General features: G+C 39.7%; 1 protein-coding gene across 6 annotated transcripts in view; it reads left to right on the top strand.

Moving 5' to 3' along the window:
• The window catches only part of LOC134532974 (A-kinase anchor protein 1, mitochondrial-like), a 99,034-nt gene that overhangs the window by 16,773 nt on the left and 61,500 nt on the right, over nucleotides 1-20,761 (top strand). For 3 of the 6 annotated variants that reach the window (XM_063370071.1, XM_063370065.1, XM_063370067.1), the window contains one exon: nucleotides 1,722-1,758. The exons of 1 other annotated variant lie outside the window; for it this stretch is intronic. Coding sequence is in view for 1 of the 5 variants with exons in the window: in XM_063370065.1 (XP_063226135.1) it covers nucleotides 1,722-1,758 (37 nt within the window). In the remaining 4 variants the exon portion in view is untranslated. Of the gene's footprint in view, nucleotides 1-1,721; nucleotides 1,759-7,613; nucleotides 7,835-20,489; nucleotides 20,592-20,761 lie in introns of those variants that run through there. 2 more of the 6 variants (XM_063370070.1, XM_063370066.1) reach the window with 2 other exon arrangements.

Raw genomic sequence — 20,761 nt, 5'->3', positions numbered from 1 at the left:
TTTTTTATTAAAATTCTTAACGTAAAAATGTTGGACTTACTGCATCAAAGTCGATTTTTCGTGTCGAGCGTCCATGGGACAGTACGATCAGAAAAGCATCGTCGTAATGCGATGTTCACACGGTACCGGCACCCATTCCTTAATTGACTTCCTTACCCCAAACAGGTACAGAGTATATAGCCTATCACTTGTGCGACTGATCGCTATTCTCAGAAGTGATTTAGCTATTGTTTGGAAATGTGAGGTTCCTGACGCCAGTATCTCTCGTAAACTTCACGCAGAATTCTTATAATTATAGCTAATCGCAAATCAAATATGTTTCTGGCGATTATGAAATACTCAAGAGCCGTGGTTTTTAAACTATTCAATGCTAGTTTATGATTGAGCACTTAAGAATTAACAGTAGGAATTAGTCCTGTCCTTAAACTATAACTGAATATGCGAGTGAAATGGTTTATGATCTTCGATGACATGACCATTCCATTAGTATACAGTCATATTTTAAGCACAGGACTAGTTTTTACTGTTAATTCTTAAGTACTAAATCGGAAACTAGCCTTAATTGCTAAAATAACCAAGGAAAAATAAAATTAAAATAAGTTTTTTCTTAAATCATGTAAAGTCGGTTGGGGTTTCCGGGTTTACTTTAGAATTGTAGCAATTATTTAATTACTTTTCTATATCGTCTGTTCTATCCTAAGTAAGGAGTTGAGCAGTCTCTTGCATATTAATAAGAAGCCTTAACGGAACACGAGCTATGGTTGGAGCAGAGCAGGGTTTTAGTCGAATCACTCTGAAGTGTCTACGCCGAGCAGAATGCTGATTGGTCGGTGCGCCGCGCCGCAATCGTGACTCGATCTCGATCCAGTGTGGGTCACGGCTGGAAAGTAACAGACGCCAGTCATTGGTCCACGAGAAGAAATTGTGACAGCCCGAGGTGACGCATCGATCTCGGCCGACGTGTGGATTGGGAGCGGACAAATTTCCGGCTCGTAATGAAATTCTGATCACCTGTTGCAATTGATTCCCTCTTCTATGTACGCTGTGATCATATTTCTGCTGTGTGGTTTCATGCTACGTTACTACCTTAAAAAAAAGTAAGCCGTGCTACGGTAGTTGGGTGGTCAGATCTTGCGTGGACGATTCTGGTTCGGTTCCGGAATTTTTCGGCAATCATGAAACGCGGCGGACGTTGCCTTGGGTTTTCTCTAGGTACTGCCGTTTTACACTAACATAGCATACTCTCTTATCCTGCATTTACACTATACTTAACCCCTTGAACAATGTAGACGAGAGGTTAGCACTGATTCATTCGTATCTTATCGGCGAAGGCTATGAGATGTTTGAGTTAGGACAAGTCTACAAATGAACCGTCAGTGGTTGAGAGGGTAGGTGGTAGGGATCACAACCAGCACCAGTCTTAACAGCATATTTAATTTCCTTTGTAGGCAGTATTATTTTTTTTTTTAGTAATCTTAACAAGTGTCGATATTTTTATTAAACCTCTTTGCTCTGACATATTAGGATACACCACTGTGTGTTGATTATTTTTTTACACGCTTTATTTAAATTCTTGGTTATGCTAGTGTGGACCATCAATCATGCATGGCAGATTGCGCAACACCCCTAGCTGTTACACAGTTGCATGTCGGTGTTACGTGCTATCTGGCGCCGTATGTACAGTTCACTTTTCACTTACCACCTATCACCTCGTGTTTCAGGAGCGGCCTAGCTGGGTGAGACGGCGGAGAGACGCGGGTGAGTCACGTACTACGTCCTCCGCGCAGTCGCAGTCGTCAACACTTGTTTCTTCATTGTTTTTAAAAAAAGTTTTATATCTGTGCAACAAAAAACCCGCGTTGTTATTCCTTACGTTCTCTGAGCTAAACCCAAGGACTCTTAAGCCCCCCGCCCACATGGGAAGACATACGGTGTGCAGAGCTTTAAAAGAAACCACGTGATTTGAAAACTGCTCAATACACCCGAGTGGTGTATGTTTACGAAAAGAATTTAAGAATGCGTTGAGGACGGATGGGTAGTTCTGTTTCCGAATTTAGTTGTCAAACTGTATATTTAGAAGACTGGAAATGGGGGGTTGGGGGGGAACGTGTGTAATAATTCTTGGACGTGAAACGCCTGTTAAAGATACTTGAAAACACCCAAGGGCCTTGCATTACACCTTTATCTTCGTTTCTCCGTCGTGTCTAATGTTATGTTCACCGCTCAAATTTAATATGTCTTATGCACGACGAGAAGCCTGCGCGCCAGTTCAGAGCCCTGTGATTAGAGGAGATAACCGCGCTATAAACACCAACGAGCGTCGCGCTTATCATCCCTCATCACTAACACAGATGCACCCCTGACTAGGTGGACCCCTTAACGAAGTGTGTGGTACGAACTGAAAAGAAGTGCTCACTCATTTTTCTCATATGTTGGGGCACATTGAGCTTAAAGTGTTGTCACCGTTTAGCTTACTTAAACGAATGAACTAAACTGTATAGTTCTCGTATTTTGTTCGTAAGAGTAACTATCTTATTCTTGTCTGAAAACGTGGAAACGTACTCTTCCCACTATTATCTTCTTAAGTGTGGTTTTGTATCATAAAAATAACTCTTGTCTTTTAAAATACTATTAAAATTTTTCTTAAGTAACTAAAAAAATCACTGCTGCTAATAGTTGAAACATTAAAATAAATAGTTTTCCTGTTGCTTGTATTATTGTTTTTCATTGACATGATTTGCAAAATTGCATTTTTTTTCTTTATTACTGCGGTCCGCTGCTCTCTTAATTTAAGATAGTAACAATTTGAGCAAGACAGTTGTATCCATGAAACTGACTCACAAACTGCTCTCTTAGTAAAAATTATTGGCCAGGTTGATCACGAGACGTGGCAGACAAACTTAGCGAAGTAGAAAGTCCTACTACGTAGGTTTCGGTAAATGCAAATGCTGGGATGGTTCTTGATTGAAGGCTGTGTGGTCTATTTCTTAACAGTGTCCTATGATGTGCGTTGCTGTGTGATTTAACCTATGATGACCTTAATTAAATACAAGCTGTAAAAGAAGCCGAATAAGTACAGATAAAGCGACCAATAAGGGTAACAAAGGATGGTAACCCTAATTTATTACTGTGATGGGAAGCCTACGTACAGAGCCTCTCCCCAATCCTCTCGAATCATTTAGTTGTGTGTATATATATATATATATATATATATATATATATGTCTCTAAAGAGTATACTACGAGTATACTTTCTACTCGTCTGCGAATAAACTTGCTGGAATGTGACCACGCTGACTCGTTAAATCGACGCTCTAGCAAGATAAGTTCGAAGACTGGACGGTTTACTTTTCTCACTTTTCACTTGCCATTTCTGTGTTTTGATTGGTTGTTGGTCTGAAGAAACATAGCATGACATCACCCAAAAAAAAAATATTTTTATTTAAATCTGAACTTAAATAATAGTAACAAATAAGTGGAAGCAGAAAAAATATCGTTATTCAAGAATAAAAACTAATGCATCACAGCAAACCTGTTTTGAACCAGTAAACGAGTATCACCTGTGAAATCCAACACACTTCGCAGGAAAGTAGCCAGTGAACTTGCTCAATCAATGTAATCTGCGCATATAGTCCAGCCATCTTAGTCAAAATTAGGCAAGTATCTCGGAATTTGAGATACCCAGCTATAAACTCGTATAAACTTGTATTTTGACATCCTAAAAGTTGTCTCAAAACCTACATATGGTAGGGTGTACGCGACTATTAAAATCTTTAGGTCAAAGGTCACAAAAATAGATTTTTTGCACATTTTTTTGCAAATGTTTCCTATGGGTTTTATCGCTATTTGTATTTATTATCAATATTGTAGAGGATTAAATTCCCTACAACATTTGTTTCAAACAATTTTTTTATACGTTGAATCGTTTTCGAGATAGAGGGCGGAGAGCGCGTGGTTAGAGCATCATTTGTCAACCGGTAGTCCCGGTCAAAAACACGCCATATATAAGGGTATCTCATTTTCCGAGGTGAACATACTGAGATGACTGGACTAATAATGGACCTCGTTGAGAACGACCCGTTACAAGCCGCATTCACACGATTGCCAATCGATTACGAACACTACCCACGGCGTCTACTTAAGTTTGCATTGCGCAGTGTACTGGACATTCACTCTTTCCAATACACGATTTCTGCCATTAGCGCCGTCCTTCGGTATGCACTGTTGCCAGATATAGGTCATAGAGCACAAACTTTTACACACAATTTTATAGTGTTTCAGAAAAATAAAAAGTTTCTGTAAGTTCATGAAACATTAAAAAATATATATATATTGTATGTTGTACAGACCTTGAGAAATAATTCATCTTTTTGTATTTCGTGATGCATAGTATAATATTTTAGTTGTAATGAGACAATATAAAGTTGCAATCTTTGATTCAAATGCCTTTGTTAACAACCTTTTTTGCATTTTAATACTAAAATTCTGGCTTTTTTTCGAGCATAGTGCATGATTTAATGTAATTCCCTTTTAATTGTGACAGTAATTTACAATGGCGCACAAGATAAAAGTTTTAGTGCAAACAAGGCATGTGGTTAATTATTGTTAATTCAACTAATCTGTGTCGCCGAGTAGTACAACTCTGGCGACAGCGCGCGCCATTTACTCTGGACTGCATAGCGCAAGCTAAGAGAGACGCCCTTTACCTGTTGACGCCTTCGCGGCTGTTTCAGTGAGAGCACAGCGCGGGCGCCAGGACGTGTGTTCCGCTTGCGCGCTCTTCCCTCTCCTGGGGAGTTCTGGTTGCGTCGACTAGACTCCCCTTCTCTTCTTCGGGGAAGCCTACATTTCACTGAACCCCGGTCTGCCCCGCACATTTCGCCGAACACGTCGCTCCTACGTGAGACTCGTTGGTAGAGACCTGCAAAATTCGCGGTTTCGATGGCCTTCAGGATAGACTGCACATACCCCTGTACACTCGGGCAAATAACGCAAGTTCATTGGCTGCCGATTTGTAAGTCGTCTCAGCTGGTTCGTCTGTGATTCGTTCCTTCTTTGGTTGAGGGTTATAACTGGTTGAGATTCGTCCAGATGAACAGTAAGCCAATAGCAAAATTATCTAAGAGGTATATGTGGTTGAATTCTAGCCTATCACCGAATGAATCCGCGAATTTTGCAGGTCTCTACTCATTAGTTGAGATTCCATACATTTCCACGATTTTATACCTTTAAACAGAAAAAAAATGTATGTGTGTACTTACATACGCATGTTAGAAGTTTTTCTTTATTTTTATGTGTAACAGCTTAGCTTTCTGTATACGGCATTTGGTGGAAGTAATTTCGTGAATGCGACGGCAGGCATAGAATGTATGTACCTAACAACCACGGTGCTATCATCTGTGGCGGATTGCGCGAACCAAAGTTCATAAAGACGAAGGGAAACTTTATAAAGAACCAAAATTCAAACTATAAGGGTTAGGAAAAGAGGGTGTAGTGGTTTTTATAAATCTCATGTGGACATTGAACATCCTTTCCTCCCCCCCTCTTTCCCGTAACAGATGTAGACAGTAATATTACTCATATTTTGGACGTCAGTTGTGAATAATTTCACCAAGAAGTACCAAAATTCATCTTACATGCATGGGTAGGTAGCCCATACGTGCATGTCCAGGTGAAATAGGCCGACAGTCGCGCAGGCATATTATCGTGTGGTCGTGTTGGTGTAGAAAGAAATCGACGAGGGCTAGCAACGAGTGGCTGCACTAGGTACGGATACTACTGTGTCCCCAAGCAGTCAGTAAAAGACAGGGCGAGCCAATATAATGTAGAAATTTCTCCCTCAAGGGTAAGCTAGCAGTAGACCTGGAACAGAAAAAAAATTACAATTTAATGCTATGTGCCTTGCGATGTGTACGTCGTGGGCGACACTTGAGTATAGCAGATAATCTTGGGAGCTGATTAGTTTGGTTAAAGTTCGTGAAAATTTGTTGCGGACGGTAGAGGAAATTTATCCGATCTGCAAGGTTATTTCTACTAGTTGGGAGTTGTAAAATTAACAAGTATAAGACTGTTTAGGTATATTTGGGTTTGTTTGTTCGGTGGATCGGAGAGCCCTTGTCAATATTATGTGTACTTGGTTTTAATTTTAATAATTTTTGTTTGATTTTATAAGTTTTTTCAATTATTTACATTTATTTAGAAAATCTCACATTGGAGGTGGAGGCCGGCGTCGTCTTATGTACCCGAGAAGTCGCGCCCTGGAAAGGTCTCGTAGCCCTCGGAAGTGTCGCGTCGTCAGAATTCCCGACTGACACTCGAAGCTGCGAGAACAATGGCGTTCTAGTAGCGCCACTTCACGCATACGGGGCTCTTGGGACGCGCAGAATGTACCAGGCAAGACAGTAAAGCGCCAAGACTATTTGTAAGGCTATGATGGATTTGTGGAAGGGGGGGGGGGGCACTACCTGCGTCGCAGCGGGCATTCCTTATAGATAAGCGCGGCCAGCTATAATTTATTTTTATGACACAGTTCATTAAATGCATTCCAGAATAGTTTGGTTATCTCAAAGATTTATCTGGCACACCGATACGGTTGACGCGTCCCCCTTATGTTCAGTAAGCGGATATGTACAGGTTCGTTATTGTAGGTTCCACACGCATTCGGCTATCTGGACGACTTTGGCACGTGGGTACAGCAAAAACGCGCGTGCGCTTTAGATCTCACGTTACACTTTCGTCCGTGGTGCGCGCGCACTTTGTTATTGCATTTCCGTTGCTTGCTTAAATTTCGTCCTCAACGCGCTTGAAGATATATAATGCTGGGATCACAACGTGGCGGCGCGATGCGAAGATAGCGATGCGACGACGTTCAGCAACATATCGCGTTATTGTGAACATTCAGTTTTCATCCGCGCGACAACCAAAAATTCAAGATTGTATATCAAATGTTTCTTGCTGTTACATGCGCACCAAACATACGGAAGCCATCCATTCTTGAAGGGGTTATTTAATAGCCATGTTTTGAGAGAGTAATTTGTTTAATTTAGATTTAAAAGTGAATTTTAAAAATCACTTTTAAACACATTTCATTAAATTTAGTAAACTAAACTTCAAAATTGTGAGACTCATTTCAGTAACACCGCGTCCGAGATGCGATGGAAATAAAAAAAAATATTTCTTATCAGGATTCTGTATCTTCCGCCAATTTTTTGTCGAGCTGGCGTCATATATGTGTCGAACTCATATGCGGATTTAGAGGGGGCCACAGGGGTACAGGGGCACGTGCCCCCCCCCCCTCCCCAGAATGGTAAAATATGCACTGGATAATACGACTTCTGAAGTAATAAACAGGTATATACCAGGTCGTCCAACCTACCGGTGTCCCACCCAGAAGTCAATCCTGGATCCGCCCCTGGTCGAACGTGATTGGTTAGAAATCTCCGTGTCGCCACTGTCGTGCTATCGTGATTCCATCATAACTTTAAAAATTCGAAGAATTACGAACACGGATTACATGGCGTCTTGACTCGGAGTGAGTGAATAGTAGGTTCCTTTCCCCCTCCCTGGATGCCCCCTCCTTCTCTTCTCCCGGTCGAGGCGCTCGACGCAGCGCGCATGCGCAACGAGGCCACGTGGTTCGCGCCCGGTCAGGCCCGCCGCGGTGCGCGCTGTCGGCCGCAGACGGAAACATCTGGAGCGCGGAGCCACCTCACCTGAGCCGCGTGTACGCGTGTGCAGTCGACACGCGATTTTCAGTGTGCGCTTTTTTTTTATTTTCTCCCGCTGTTCGGTTCATCGCTAGGAACAAAATGTGCCCGTCGGCGAGCTGCGATCATGTAAGTGTTGTGGCTTGTTGTTCGTTGCGCAGCTGTGTTTGAGAGCTGCAGGGTTTATTGACACCTGTGTGCTCACGCGCCTTGTTTGTGTGCATGTACCTGGTGCTGGGCGAAACGCTGAGTTTAAACTTTTTTTTTGCCCCCCCCCCCCCCCCCCTCGTGGTTACGAAACGAACCTGCCGGCGGACGGACGAACCGTCGACGCTGTCGGAAATGCCTCGTCCCCTCGTGGGTTGTTTTTCTCGCGTGGTGCTGACGGCGGCATGGGGTCACCGCGGCGGGTCGACACGAGCGACCGCAGCCGCATTCCCCGGCTCGGGAGGCTTTCGGAAGTCGTCCATCTGTTGGGTCGGCGACCACGTGGCCGCGCCGCGGTGCGCTGGCCTCGGGTGTGTCACGCGCTGAATGCCATTCTCATTGCCAGTCTCCGAATACATTTTTTTTTTAAAAGTACCACGAAGAGCTCATCTTTAATGATGTCCGCTAATTTTTGTTGAGCATCCGAATAGTTGCACAGCCTTTCGTGAAAGAAAGAATCATCGACGTCCTTTCACGAATCCTCGTGGCTTTTGAAGTGTTTGTAGCGTGGGCTGTACTGAAGTCGCCATTTCAGTTTCTATACAGCCCTGCGGCAGTTTATGCACCAGCGCGGAATAAACTCATTACACGCTCAGCATGTAACATTACTATTATAGTTTATTTTATCTAATATGAAACACTATGGAATCTGCTTTTTGACAGTCATTCCCGCATCAGCCTTGCATGTACATAATTCAACTAACACAGCCTGACTCGATCCTGTTACAACTGGCAACGTATTAATACATATATTGTCTATAACGCCTTCCTGCTTTAAATAAAAAACGAGAATTCATACGTGTTTAGATAACGTGGAAGTACTATAGCAAATAATTTAATGTAAGTTTTTCTTTACAGTATTCGAAGCAATAAGCAACGTGTTCAATGAACCAAATTAGTATTTTTTTTCCTCATTGCGTCTTTAAGAAAAGTAAGCGTTGACATAACAGTGCTTTGATGGGTGGCATTGCAATATTTAAACCAGTTACCATAATACCGTTACGTTTTTTATGTTTCCAGTCGTTAAATAATGCATGCTTTGCTAGCTTCCGTAGATTTTTTTCTTTCTAGGCTTCTTCGCTTCAAAATACTGCTGGTGTACATATGTATTAATGTATTGGTTGGAAACTTTACAAATGTACCCTGCAGTATGTCATGTAATGAAAAGCAGTGCCATTTAGAAACATGATTCATTTCGGAGGAAAATTTTTCTTTGGCCACGTGGAGATAATTTTATCTGGGATCAAACGTACACACACGCGCTGAAACAGTTGCCCACGACTGTTATCGTACATATCTTATGTAATACTCAGGCAAGTAGTTTACAACATTTTAAAAGGTCCGTATGAAATTGTATAAATTCTATGCTGTGATGTAAACCAAACTCGTAATTCGCATGGAAGTAAACTGTATGGTCGCGGTCCATTTGGCATTTTCTGGTTCTTTCATCTTGTTGGAAACCGGGTTTTAAAAATAATAGTTTAAAAAAAACTAAACCTGTTTTGTTGTTTAAACCACATTTTAGATAGATTTCGAAGAAACACTACCTATTGTAGCCGTTACCATGGTGTGACTTCCAGAAAATTTTTATATAGTTTTTCGTTTCCTGGTCCATAGACCCCACACCCACTGTCTACTCAAAAGTTGTATGTGTATATATATGTATATATACATATATATATACATACATATATATATATACACATACATACACACACATATAATCACAATTTTGTGGACACGATAACTACCGCAATTTTTCACAAATCTCTTCCAAACTGATTTATGAAATCTAATTGTGGAAAATTTCGGTCGAGTGACAATTTCCGACCAAAGGGGTAGAAATGGGGAAGGTTTTTTAAAAGCAGAAAAATCGCTGTAACTCCCATAATATGGAAAGTATCACATCAGTTTGAACGTATTATAATTCGTAGGAGTAATACCAAAAGCCTTTCTCTAAAAACATTTTTGATACGACCAACCATAACTGCAAGGGGTGGAAAAATCAAGGGCTGGAAGACAAAAAATTCATAACTCCCTTAGTAATTATATAATCTAATTAGTTCTATTTGTTTGTAAATCTTATAATTTTTATCTAAAACTGTTGTCTGAAACATTTTTTGATAAGATGGACTCATTGCTGCAAGGGATTGAAAAATACAAGGGTAGAATTTAAAAAAAATCATAATTTCCGTACCATGTACATGATCAAATTCGTCCTAATTTTTTTAAATACCTTTAATTATTATCTACAACATTTGTCTGAAATAATTTTTCATACGACCTACAAGTGGTGGAATAAACAGGGGTCGATTGACAAAAAATTCTTAAGTCCATTGTTAAGCACAGTATCAAATCCGTTCAAATTGTTTTTAATTTTTATAATTTTTATTTTAAACTTTTGTCTGTAACTGTTTTTGATAAAACAAACTATTATGGCAAGGGGTTAAAAAAAACCTGGGGTTGTAATAAGAAATTAAATAAAACTTTCCTACCATATACGCTACCGAAGTAATTCTTATTTTTATTTAACTTTCTAAATATTGACTAAAACCATTGTTAAAATAAATTTTTATCCAACCAACCATTAGTGCAAGGGGTGGAAATAAAAAGGCTTGAAATTAAAAAAAGAGCATTAAGTACTTGTTTTAATCGATTTACTATCAATCCGTTATAATTTAGTGTATGAATCCTAAACTTCATCTTAAAATATGGCTGAAACAATTTTTGATAAAACGAATTACTACCGTAAAAACAGGGGTTGAAATTAACAAAAATAATAATTTCTTATTATCAAAATCATTCTAATTTATTTTGAACAATCTTAATGAACAATCTTAATATTATCTTAAACTTTGGTGCAAAGCAAATGTTTATACGACCACATTATTAGTGCACAAAAGGGATGAAAAATAGTGGTTGAAAGTTAAAACAATAAAATAATTACCTTATTTTGCCTATAAAATGAAATTCGTTCTAAGTTATTCAATTGGGGATACATTGAGTTAAAAATAGTTGTAATATTTTCGCTGCATGAAAAATGAGGAAATAATCGATCATTTTGTAATATTGGAGAACATAAATATGTTATGTACATTAATTTCTTAATTTCCAGAAGTTAATAGAAGTTTCTAAAATATTTCTAGAAGAAATAGGTACTTCGAAATCTACCTACGCATGTAGGCTGTTCCGAAAGGGATTTTTTTTTACATATTTTTTTACGTTGTTTTGGTTCTCAGCATGTACAAAGGACAGCCACAAAACATCCCGCTTTCTGCCACTATGTTGGAACCAGATAATGTATAACATAAAAAAAAAAAAAAACTCAAGTCCCAACAGATCTGCACAGAAATTTAACTTTAGCAGCTAATTACGCAAAAGTATGCTATACTTTTTTTTTCACTTTGCGAAGGTTAGGCTAACCAAAAAGTAACAAGATGAACAGTGTTTGACATAATATTGATTATATGATGATCTGGAACGGGACCTTCTTCCGTAACGTTTTATGTGACTGGTCTTCTGGCGTGAGATACACACACTGGTGCGTTTGGTACATTGAACGACGAATGTGTTGTCGGTGGGTTATTCCGCGGAGGGGAACATTCAGATACTTAAGAGGAAATAAAATATCGCGGGCGAGGTCCGTGTAAGGATCCGGCCACACCCGATCCCATTATGTCACTCGCAAGTGGTGACAGGACACGACCTCGCATTCCAGAGTAGAAGGAATCTAATCACGTTCTTGCTATCCTGCCCTGCGTGGTTTCTGTTTTCCATACCTTTCCTGAAATCACCCCAGGCTATTGCTGGCGGTTGTTGGCTTAACCACAGTATATAATGGTTGATTTATTCCTAATTATTTATTCATTTATTTTATTGACCAATTTTATGTGGAGAAGTTAAGGCACGCCTTGTCTTCCACTTAACCTCGTTAATGTTTACAAAATAAGCGTAGATTGGTTAAAAAACTAAATGTACAGTACTATGTATACCTAAATGAAAATAATATCCAAGAAGAAGAAGAAAAAAATACAATACAAACTAAATAAACAAAGTACTAGTAAGTGTAAACAGAGTAAAAATTAAAACTAATAAGATGCCAAAAAGGGTTTAACGTAGCCTATAAATTATTAAAAACTAAAAGTAAAGAAAATAATTGACATAACACAAGATTCATAAAGAGAAAAAAAACTACTACAATTTTAACTATAGTAGATATGTTTTGTAATGTCCTTGCTGCAAAGATGTAAACCTTGTTAAAAATAAAATACGAGCGGAAAATTAAATGAACAGAAGACATTTGAAACGTTGAATTAGAGTTAGGTAGCTACCCTAATCTACGTCCCTTACAAAGGTAAAAAACGTGAAAATGGTTTGGTCTGTGTAATTGCCTAGCCACACATCTCCCATCCTCTCCTCTTCCCAACATTTTTACTCTCTTTTTCGTAGGATAAAAATTATTATTCGCTGGACTTCTAATTTTTTATATAGTGTAGTGCTGCGAAATATTTAGGCATTTAATAATCGAAACGCAACTTTCAGTTCCTGCCCTGAAATCGGAGATGATTTTGCATTCACCACCGAAAGCTTGTGTCATAATTTTTACCAGCTCAAGAATACATAATCTACTGGGTATACAGCTGTGCAGTAAGTAGTAGAGGAGAAGGTCCAAAAACGAGCTACCACTTTTATTTTTTTACCTACAGATTTACCTGCTCACTAAAATGAATTATTTTAGTGTCAGTTACTTCTAAAACATTCCTGAAAGTGATATCAATGTTCAAAATGCAAATTAACAGTTTTATTTATCCAAAACCACATGTTTATACAAAGAGGTAAAAAGGTTAGTTTTTCAGTGGTGGTCCAAATATGGGCTACTCCTAAAGAAAGAAGAAATAATCACATAAAAATTTAAAAAAAAACACAATTTTTGTTTAGAAACTCTATTAACTACTGTCTTTAAGCCACTAAAAATTTTAATTAAAAATAAAAGCACATTTTTCATTTTTTTTACTTGCAGAAGTCACAGATGTATATGTCTTTTTCCATTCCAGCACAATAAGAATGTGCCCAATCTTCACAATTGTAGCACTGAATCCACACTTCCCCTCTAACGTCATCTGAAAAGAGTCCATCACAGAAAATACATGCTGCATTGTCGTCACCAGGTTAACCCCCAGAGGAACCGCTAGCTGGTCATCACCACTGTTGTCATCAATTGGAGGGTGCCTGTGGTCTTCTTCCGAGTCCGACACATCTTGTTGAGCTTTCCTCTTTGACCTTTTGGGTTGGCTTGTTGCTTTTGACTTCTTTTTCTTTGCTTGAGCACTTGATTCCACGTTCACAATTTTTCGACTGTTGTTCAAGGCTGCACGCTCCACACTTTTCTTCAGTTCTTTTTTGTAGGGAGATCCAGTTATGATGCAAGTCTTTGCACTCTTACGACCTCGATTGCTCTTTTTCTTTGCGACAATGAGAATCGGAGCTACTTCATATGGACTAACCTGTTTGGATGTTGAAGCTTGAGGGTTTGGTTGTTTATCCGGGGTGCTAAAAAGTTGATGCTTATTTATTGATCGTTGATCCACTTTTTGTGTAGTGGAAGGGTCAGGAAAATTGACAGAAGTTGCCGCAGAAAGTGATGGGCTGCAAGTTTTATCAGCTTCCTGTGCAGCAGCCAAAAATTCACTGTCTGAGAAAATATGCTTATCAAGAGGGTATATCCCCGTTGCTCTGAAACCATTCACAGCAATCTCTCCAGTCTGAACTTTCAGGTAGGCTTTGCCAAAGAGCTCCATTGTGTCATTTGGTGTGACAGGGCGGTTAGAATGCCTTAACCATTTTATAATTTCCTCACTGTAGTGAGCCTTCAATGGACCCATGAAACTCTTGTCCAGTGGTTGGAGTTTATGGGTTGAGTGAGGAGGGAGACACACAATGGTCACAAAGTTAGCCCTTGCCAAGTCAATTACTTCAATATTTCGCACATGGCTGTAATGGCCATCCAATACAAGAAGCACAGGGGATTGTTCAGTTGGTTTAGTGCGTTATATAAATAAAGACAGCCATTCGGTGAACAGATGAGTTTGCACCCAGCCAGATGGGTGGGCCCTTCCAATAGTCCCAGGAGGAGCACCTTTCATAAGTGTTGTGGCCATATTCACCCTTGGGAAAATCACATATGGAGGAATGAAAATCCCAGAAGCACTCATGCAAACAATAACTGTGATGGTGCTACCTCTTTCAGCAGATGTCAAGGCAGCCACTTGTTTTTTACCTTTTCTTGAAATGACTGAAGGATTTTTACTCTGAACTATTGTCAAACCGGTTTCATCAACATTGAAAACTCTGTCTGGGGGAAACTTAAATTTGTCATAGAGCTCTTCCAACATATTGAAGAAGGCTTCAACATTTTCTCGGTTGAAGCCAAGGGCTCTAGCAAATGAGGTCCCACATGGTTTTCGTAGAGATAAACGATCTCTGTGTCTTTTCATGAACAAATCAAACCATGACCTACCAGCTTCCTCAGAATCTTTCCAGGGTGTTTCCAGGCCATTCCGAATGGCTAATTCAGAAGCCAGACGCCTCAAATCTTTAAGAGTGCATCCAAAAAAATTTTTCTCCATGTCGAGCAAGTAATCCACAATCTCAAGTTCCAACTCTTCCCCTAATAAGGTTTTCCTGCCCAGCTTGGCTTGAGCAGCTTGGGCGGGCTCAACATCAATTTTTTTACTCAAAGTTTGGAGAGTAGTTCTAGGAACATTAAAAATTTTACTTGCCTTCAAAGTTCCCATCTTGCATTCACGAACAGCTATGATGGCTTCCTCCATGTTGTGTGCATCCCATTTCAACCTCACATTCTTTTTTTCATATTTGTCCTTCGTTCTGGGCATCCTAAAAACAGAATTAAAAAAAAATTAAAAAAGTTAATTCTCCTACTTTGTGCTATAAATTGATTGTAACAAAACATTTTTTAAAACACAGATTTGTCTATATTTGCTCAGAATCGAAGTTAATATTTTTATATTAATTCAAGTCAATATTTTTTTGCCTTCGAATTCATTTAAAATTTGCGACTGCATGGTCTAAAAACGGGCTAACATTGTTGGTCCAAAAACGGGCTAGCCTGATTTTAGACCATCAATGATAGCCCGTTTTTAGACCATCCACTACTTCAAGTTGGAATTAATGGCAGCCATTAAAAAACAAACATATCAAGCACAGCAGCTGCTCTACAAGAAGCTTAGATCATCTACTTTCAGATGAGGTTGAATTAATATACCTAACTGAATAATTAAGAAAAAGAGAAATTTAAATTCACCTACCTTGAAAAGTTTGGAGTTCCTCAAAAGTAGGTTTTTTGATTAAACAATTCGCTACAAACCACGTGGGCCAAGGGCCGCGGCCATTTGCTCACTACTGTTTTCCCGCTTCTTACTGTTTCTTTTAGTGCCATTCCCGCGCATGCGCACAACTCTCTTCCCCCACTTTCAGCAGGTAGCCTGTATTTAGACCCTAGCCTGTTTTTGGACCTTCTCCTCTATATAATAGGGCATACTGGCCCGGGTTCAAGGCTCGGTATTGATTTGTCTCCGCCATATAAAACTGGAGTGCCCTACTCACATATGTTGAATTGTTCGTTAAAATAGAATCTTCCACGATATTTAATTCCGACATCACGTCCATCATCTTAGATTATGTCTTTACAGCCACTTTCTCGATTCTGATGTCGCAGCTGCCATCTTGTTTTCGTTTGCTCGAGGCCAATCTCTTGGATGATATTGCCGCCATATTTTTTTTTTTTTTTTGCTGGAGGTCGTCCTCTTGAATGATTTCATGTCCACCATCTTTGTTTCTGCTGATTGTTCCTAGAAAGCGCCAGCATCGCTCGGTCGCATGCGCTTAAGGACGAGGTTGCATTACCTAGCATTGTTGCTATGGTCTTTATTGATATATTAAATTAAATTTTTTATTCAAAATACATCGGAAGCACGGTGATTCGAACCACGAGAGCTCGTACCTCTGGGTTGGAAAACATACGCCTTTGACTACGCGGCTATAGAGACATTTACCAGTCAGAGAATTAAATAAGGCACATACAAAAAACATACATATTCGGACTTGTAAATCTTTTTAATTTGAAGAAATAACATCAATCATGTGAGACCAAGCTGCTGTCTTTATTTTCAGTACTTGCTCTGAGGATCGCTAGTACCATGTACACATATCGTCTGCTAGAGAGTGATGCCGCCACTTGTTTTCAATATTCAATACTATGAGCGTTAGTGCCATGTAGTAAACACATCATCTGCTAGAGGGCGCTGCTGAGATGTTGATTTAATTTTTACGGCGGCTGCTACATCAATCGAATAAAGTGGCTGCGATGTCATAATCAAAGATGGTGAAAGTGATGTCAGAAATCATTATGGCGGAGGTTCTATCGTAACGAAAACCGCAACATATGTAAGGCACTCGAGATGGCGGAATCCAAAATGGCGGACGAGGTCAAAGGTCAAGGTCTAAGTTTAAAGTTACACTGGTTTCCGTAACGAAAATTGCAACGGTGACAATTCAAGAGTCCTCAGTGTCGTAAGAATCAAGATGGCGGCGACAATCATCAGTCCCGAGCCTTGAACCTGGACCAGTATGCCCTATTATACCTTTACTACTGCAGTAGCAAATGCGAGTGTTTTTTTTCCCTTTGGTATGACTAGGCGTATTTATAAAACTATTAAAATTAATAATACCAGTGTAAGTTCAGAGAAACAAGCGTGCTTTTTAATTCATATATTATCTACCACATATAATTAGTTGCATATAAGAAGCAGCGATTTTGCTTTCCTGCTATGCACGAAGTAACCCACACATCGCAATGTCTTAGTCCGGTGTTCTATACGTTTCTGCCCTGAAACTTAACGTAGCTTTTTTTTTTGGCTGAATATTCCTTCCACCGCTTTTATCAGGGTGCACAATGCATATTTCTCAAGAATGCTCTAAGTAAATTCATCAAAATCGAACACGTAAACAATTGATGTAGAAGAAATCACCTAATATATACTGGTAAACGCTCCTGATCAACTGCATAGTAATGTTATTTTCGCGTACTGCGCGTTTTGACTGCAGCTAGTTGTTCGTCACGTGTGCCGTAGCATGTTCGAAGAGTTGCTACGCTCAGCGGAAAACTGCGTCGAAGGACGATCGGGACTCGGAAACTCGCAACTCGTTTGCGATTTGAGCTGTTTGGGCAGCTCTTCGCGAAACACGCGATGGTAACCTACCGCTTCGTCTGACCCGTGACTCCGCCGAATTCCTTTCTCCCCCCTGCCCTTTCACCCATCACTAGAGAATGGCAAGGTGCCCTTCGGAGCCCTGCGTGAAGGTCGTTCGCTCAGATCTGTCGAGTTACTGCACGCTAATGGCGTGAGATGGCAAGAATTCACTCAATGTCAACTTTATCCTTTATCGCTTCAGCTGTGAGGATCAAAAAGGAAAGGTGGGTAGGGGAGGTGGCGTTCCGTTTTTTGAGTTAATCTAAAATGACCACGTTCGGAAAAATAACGAAATATCTTAGAGACCAGAGTATTAAAAGTAATCTGTTTAATTTAACAAACATATCAATATAACTAACAATACTCTGTGAAAATATGAATATTGTCATATGAGTACTTTTATAATTATTTCACTTAAACACTTACAAAGCCGTGTTTTGAAATACAAAAAAACTTCCTTTCGGCATGTGACTGTAACCACACGTCGCGACGTTATACTGGTATGACGTCATGTCCACCATCTTGTCTACATCCGCTGGAGGCCACAATCTTGTTTTCATCTGCTAGAATACGCTGACGTCATGTTAGTTTAATTCTTACCTGCTAGAGTGCAGTAATAATTTATTATAACTGTGACGCCCACCGTCTTGTCATTTGGGTGCCATCTTGGAATTGTGTAATTATTTAGCTACAAATTCGGGAAAAATTCCAAAATTCACCAAAAAAAAAATTACAATCAATTTACAAATTGATTAGATCAGTTCCTGTCCTTGGTTAGATACTTGATCGATGCAATAATGTTTAATTTTATGTAAAAAATAATTATTTCAATAAATTTTCAATAAATAAAAATTCTTAGATACTTTAAATCCTCTACTACCAACTGACGATATATGCCTTAGTATTGGTGGTGGGAGGTTAGTCTGCCTGCGGCTACCGTGAAGGAAGTATCTGTCGACGAAATTTTTTATTTTTGTGCTTTCCAGGTTCGAAACGAAAACTGAAAGGAAAGAGTGCATTTTGAAATATTATTTTATTAAAATTTGATTAATAAATTTTTATTATTTTTTGAAATTTTTTCCAAATTTCTAGCATAAAAATTGCAGTTTTTCAATATGGTGGCCGTAACAAAAAGTGCAACATTCTAGAATCCAATATGGCGGATGTAATTTAAAGTGTAACGATGATGTAATAGTCATCCAAGATGGCGGGCATTACGAAAAATGCCAAATTTCTAGAATTTAAGATGGTGGTCGTAACGATATGTGCAACAGTGTTTTTTTTAAAAAAAAGATTATTAAAAATTTTTTAAATTTTTTTATAAATTTTAAAATTATTTTTCATTAAAATCGGATAATAAATAAAGATTTCCAATATGGACATGACATCATACTCGCTGACGAAATATATACCTTGACGTAAGTGGTGGGAAATCAGTCTGCCGGCGGCCTCCGTGGGAGAAGCACCTGTCGCCATCTTTTATTGACCTCGCCGGGTTCGAACCGATGACTCCCGAGCTCCATGGCGTAAGCGTACATTTAATTTTTTTTTATAATTTTTTAAATAATTTTTTATTACATTTTTATTATTCAATTCGATTGAATAATTTTTTATTAATTTAAATTTTTTTCCATTTTCTAACAAAAATTACGGATTTTCAAGGTGGCGGCCGTAACGGAATTTGCAACATTTGTTTTTTTTTTTTTTTAAATTTTTAATCAAATTAGGTTTTTAATTTTTTTTTATAATTTTGAACCCTTTTTTTCATTAAAATCAAATAATAAATATTTTCAAGATAGCGGCCGTAACTGAAATTGCAACGGTGACGTCATTCTATGATGACGTCAGGCTTATCGGAGGCTGTAGACATGGATGCTTAAGCCTATATATGCACATTTCTAGCCGCTGGTATTTTTATGGACTAAAAACGGGATGTTTTCCCTCGAAACGGGAATTTTTCTCTCGAAAAGAGAATTTTGTTATTTTTGTAATTTTTTTTTTAGATTTTTGGCGGGATTTTTTCCTATAAAAATGGAATTTTTGGCAATTTTTGAGGAATTTTGGCAAATTTTGTAGGTCAAGGTCATCCAAGATGGCCGCCTTGACGACAGAATCCAAGATGGCGGTCGGATCCCGGCTCACGCGGCAGCGCCAGTCCCAGGAGCCCCTTTTCTATACTACTGTCGTTAAATAAAATCTAGTCATTTTGCACACGCCTATTTGTAAAGGCTAAACGACGAACGTAAACTTCGGCTGAACTCGAACGTCCATTTTGTTGCCTGCTGTGCATTCCAGCTAATCTGGACGCTTGGGATCAGCTTTCGAAAGTCATCACTGTCCACAGCTACACAATGGTATAACTGGAAATAAGCTTGCAACGTAACGAGAACACTTTAAATCTATAGATAAGGAACTAGGAGTAATTAGGCATGGAATGAACAATAGTTTTGTCTCGTGCAACTAACCTCGAATTTGACACGTCTTTAACTTCTGCTTCTGTTGTTGTGTCGGCAGTTAATGTTAGTAATTTCTTATGGTTGTTGTCGGTGTTCTTAAGGGGGTCCGCTAAGTAGGGGTTTATTTGTGTTAGTGAGGCAGGATATCGCGCTTACTGGTGCCTAGCGCGATATCGCCTCTAAACGCAAGGCTGTGGAATGATGCGTAGTCTCTCGTCGTGCATAGGGAAACACAGATATGAGTGGTAACCATGACCTATGGCGGAGAAATGAAGATAAAAGTTGTATTCCGAGTCTCTTGAGTGTTGTCAAGAATATGTACCGGATGTTTCGTGCCTAAATATTATTTTAGCCATTTTCACTCTGCAATAAAAGTTTAAAAACTAAATGCGTAAACAGAAAGAACTACTCAACCGCCCCCAAAGTATTCTTAAATGCTTTTCGTAAACAGAGGCTCCACTCGGATGTCTTGAGCAATTTTTCAAATCGCGTGTTGTTTTCCTGAAGCTATGCATGTGTGAGCAGGTATGAGGGGCCTTAAAAAATAACAGTTGAGAAATTTGTGATAACTGTCAAATTTGAAACAAGTTACTTGAGTCAAATTTGATAACGCGATTTACGACTTCCGCCATTTTTTTTATAACCAGAGAACAGAGGACCCATGCCGTGCGGCGGTGCAGCTCTCCGGAGGCTTTTTCTTTCGTTTTGCTGCTCGCCGCTGGCCACGGAGCGTGTCCGCGTGGTGGTCTTGCCGGCGGCGGGCTTGGCACCTGGCCGCCGCCGCCGCCGCCACTACTATTTCGGGTAGCCGGCCCCGGCCCGCCGCCGAGAGAGCGCGCGCGCCAGCAGTGCAGCAGTGTCTCGTGTGCCGCTAGCACGGGGACGGCGTGGCGTGGCGTGGCGTGGCGTGTCGTGTCGTGTGTGTCGGTGGATGTCTGCCCTCGCGTTTCTCCGGTATGTTTGCCCTCCCATCTTATTGCAGTGGCACCTTTCGGGACCACGATTACCGAACGTCGTCATAGTTTCAAGGGAATGCCGGATGTGATATGTAAACCGCTCTGTACAGAAATGAAAAACCGACAGTTACGATGAACTATGAGCGAACCTGAAAACTCCGGCGGTGC

Source organism: Bacillus rossius, chromosome 6 (assembly GCF_032445375.1).
Source record: "Bacillus rossius redtenbacheri isolate Brsri chromosome 6, Brsri_v3, whole genome shotgun sequence".
NCBI lineage: Eukaryota > Metazoa > Arthropoda > Insecta > Phasmatodea > Bacillidae > Bacillus > Bacillus rossius.
The sequence above is the reverse complement of the archived record's forward strand: the minus strand, read 5'-3'. Positions and strand labels throughout refer to the sequence as shown.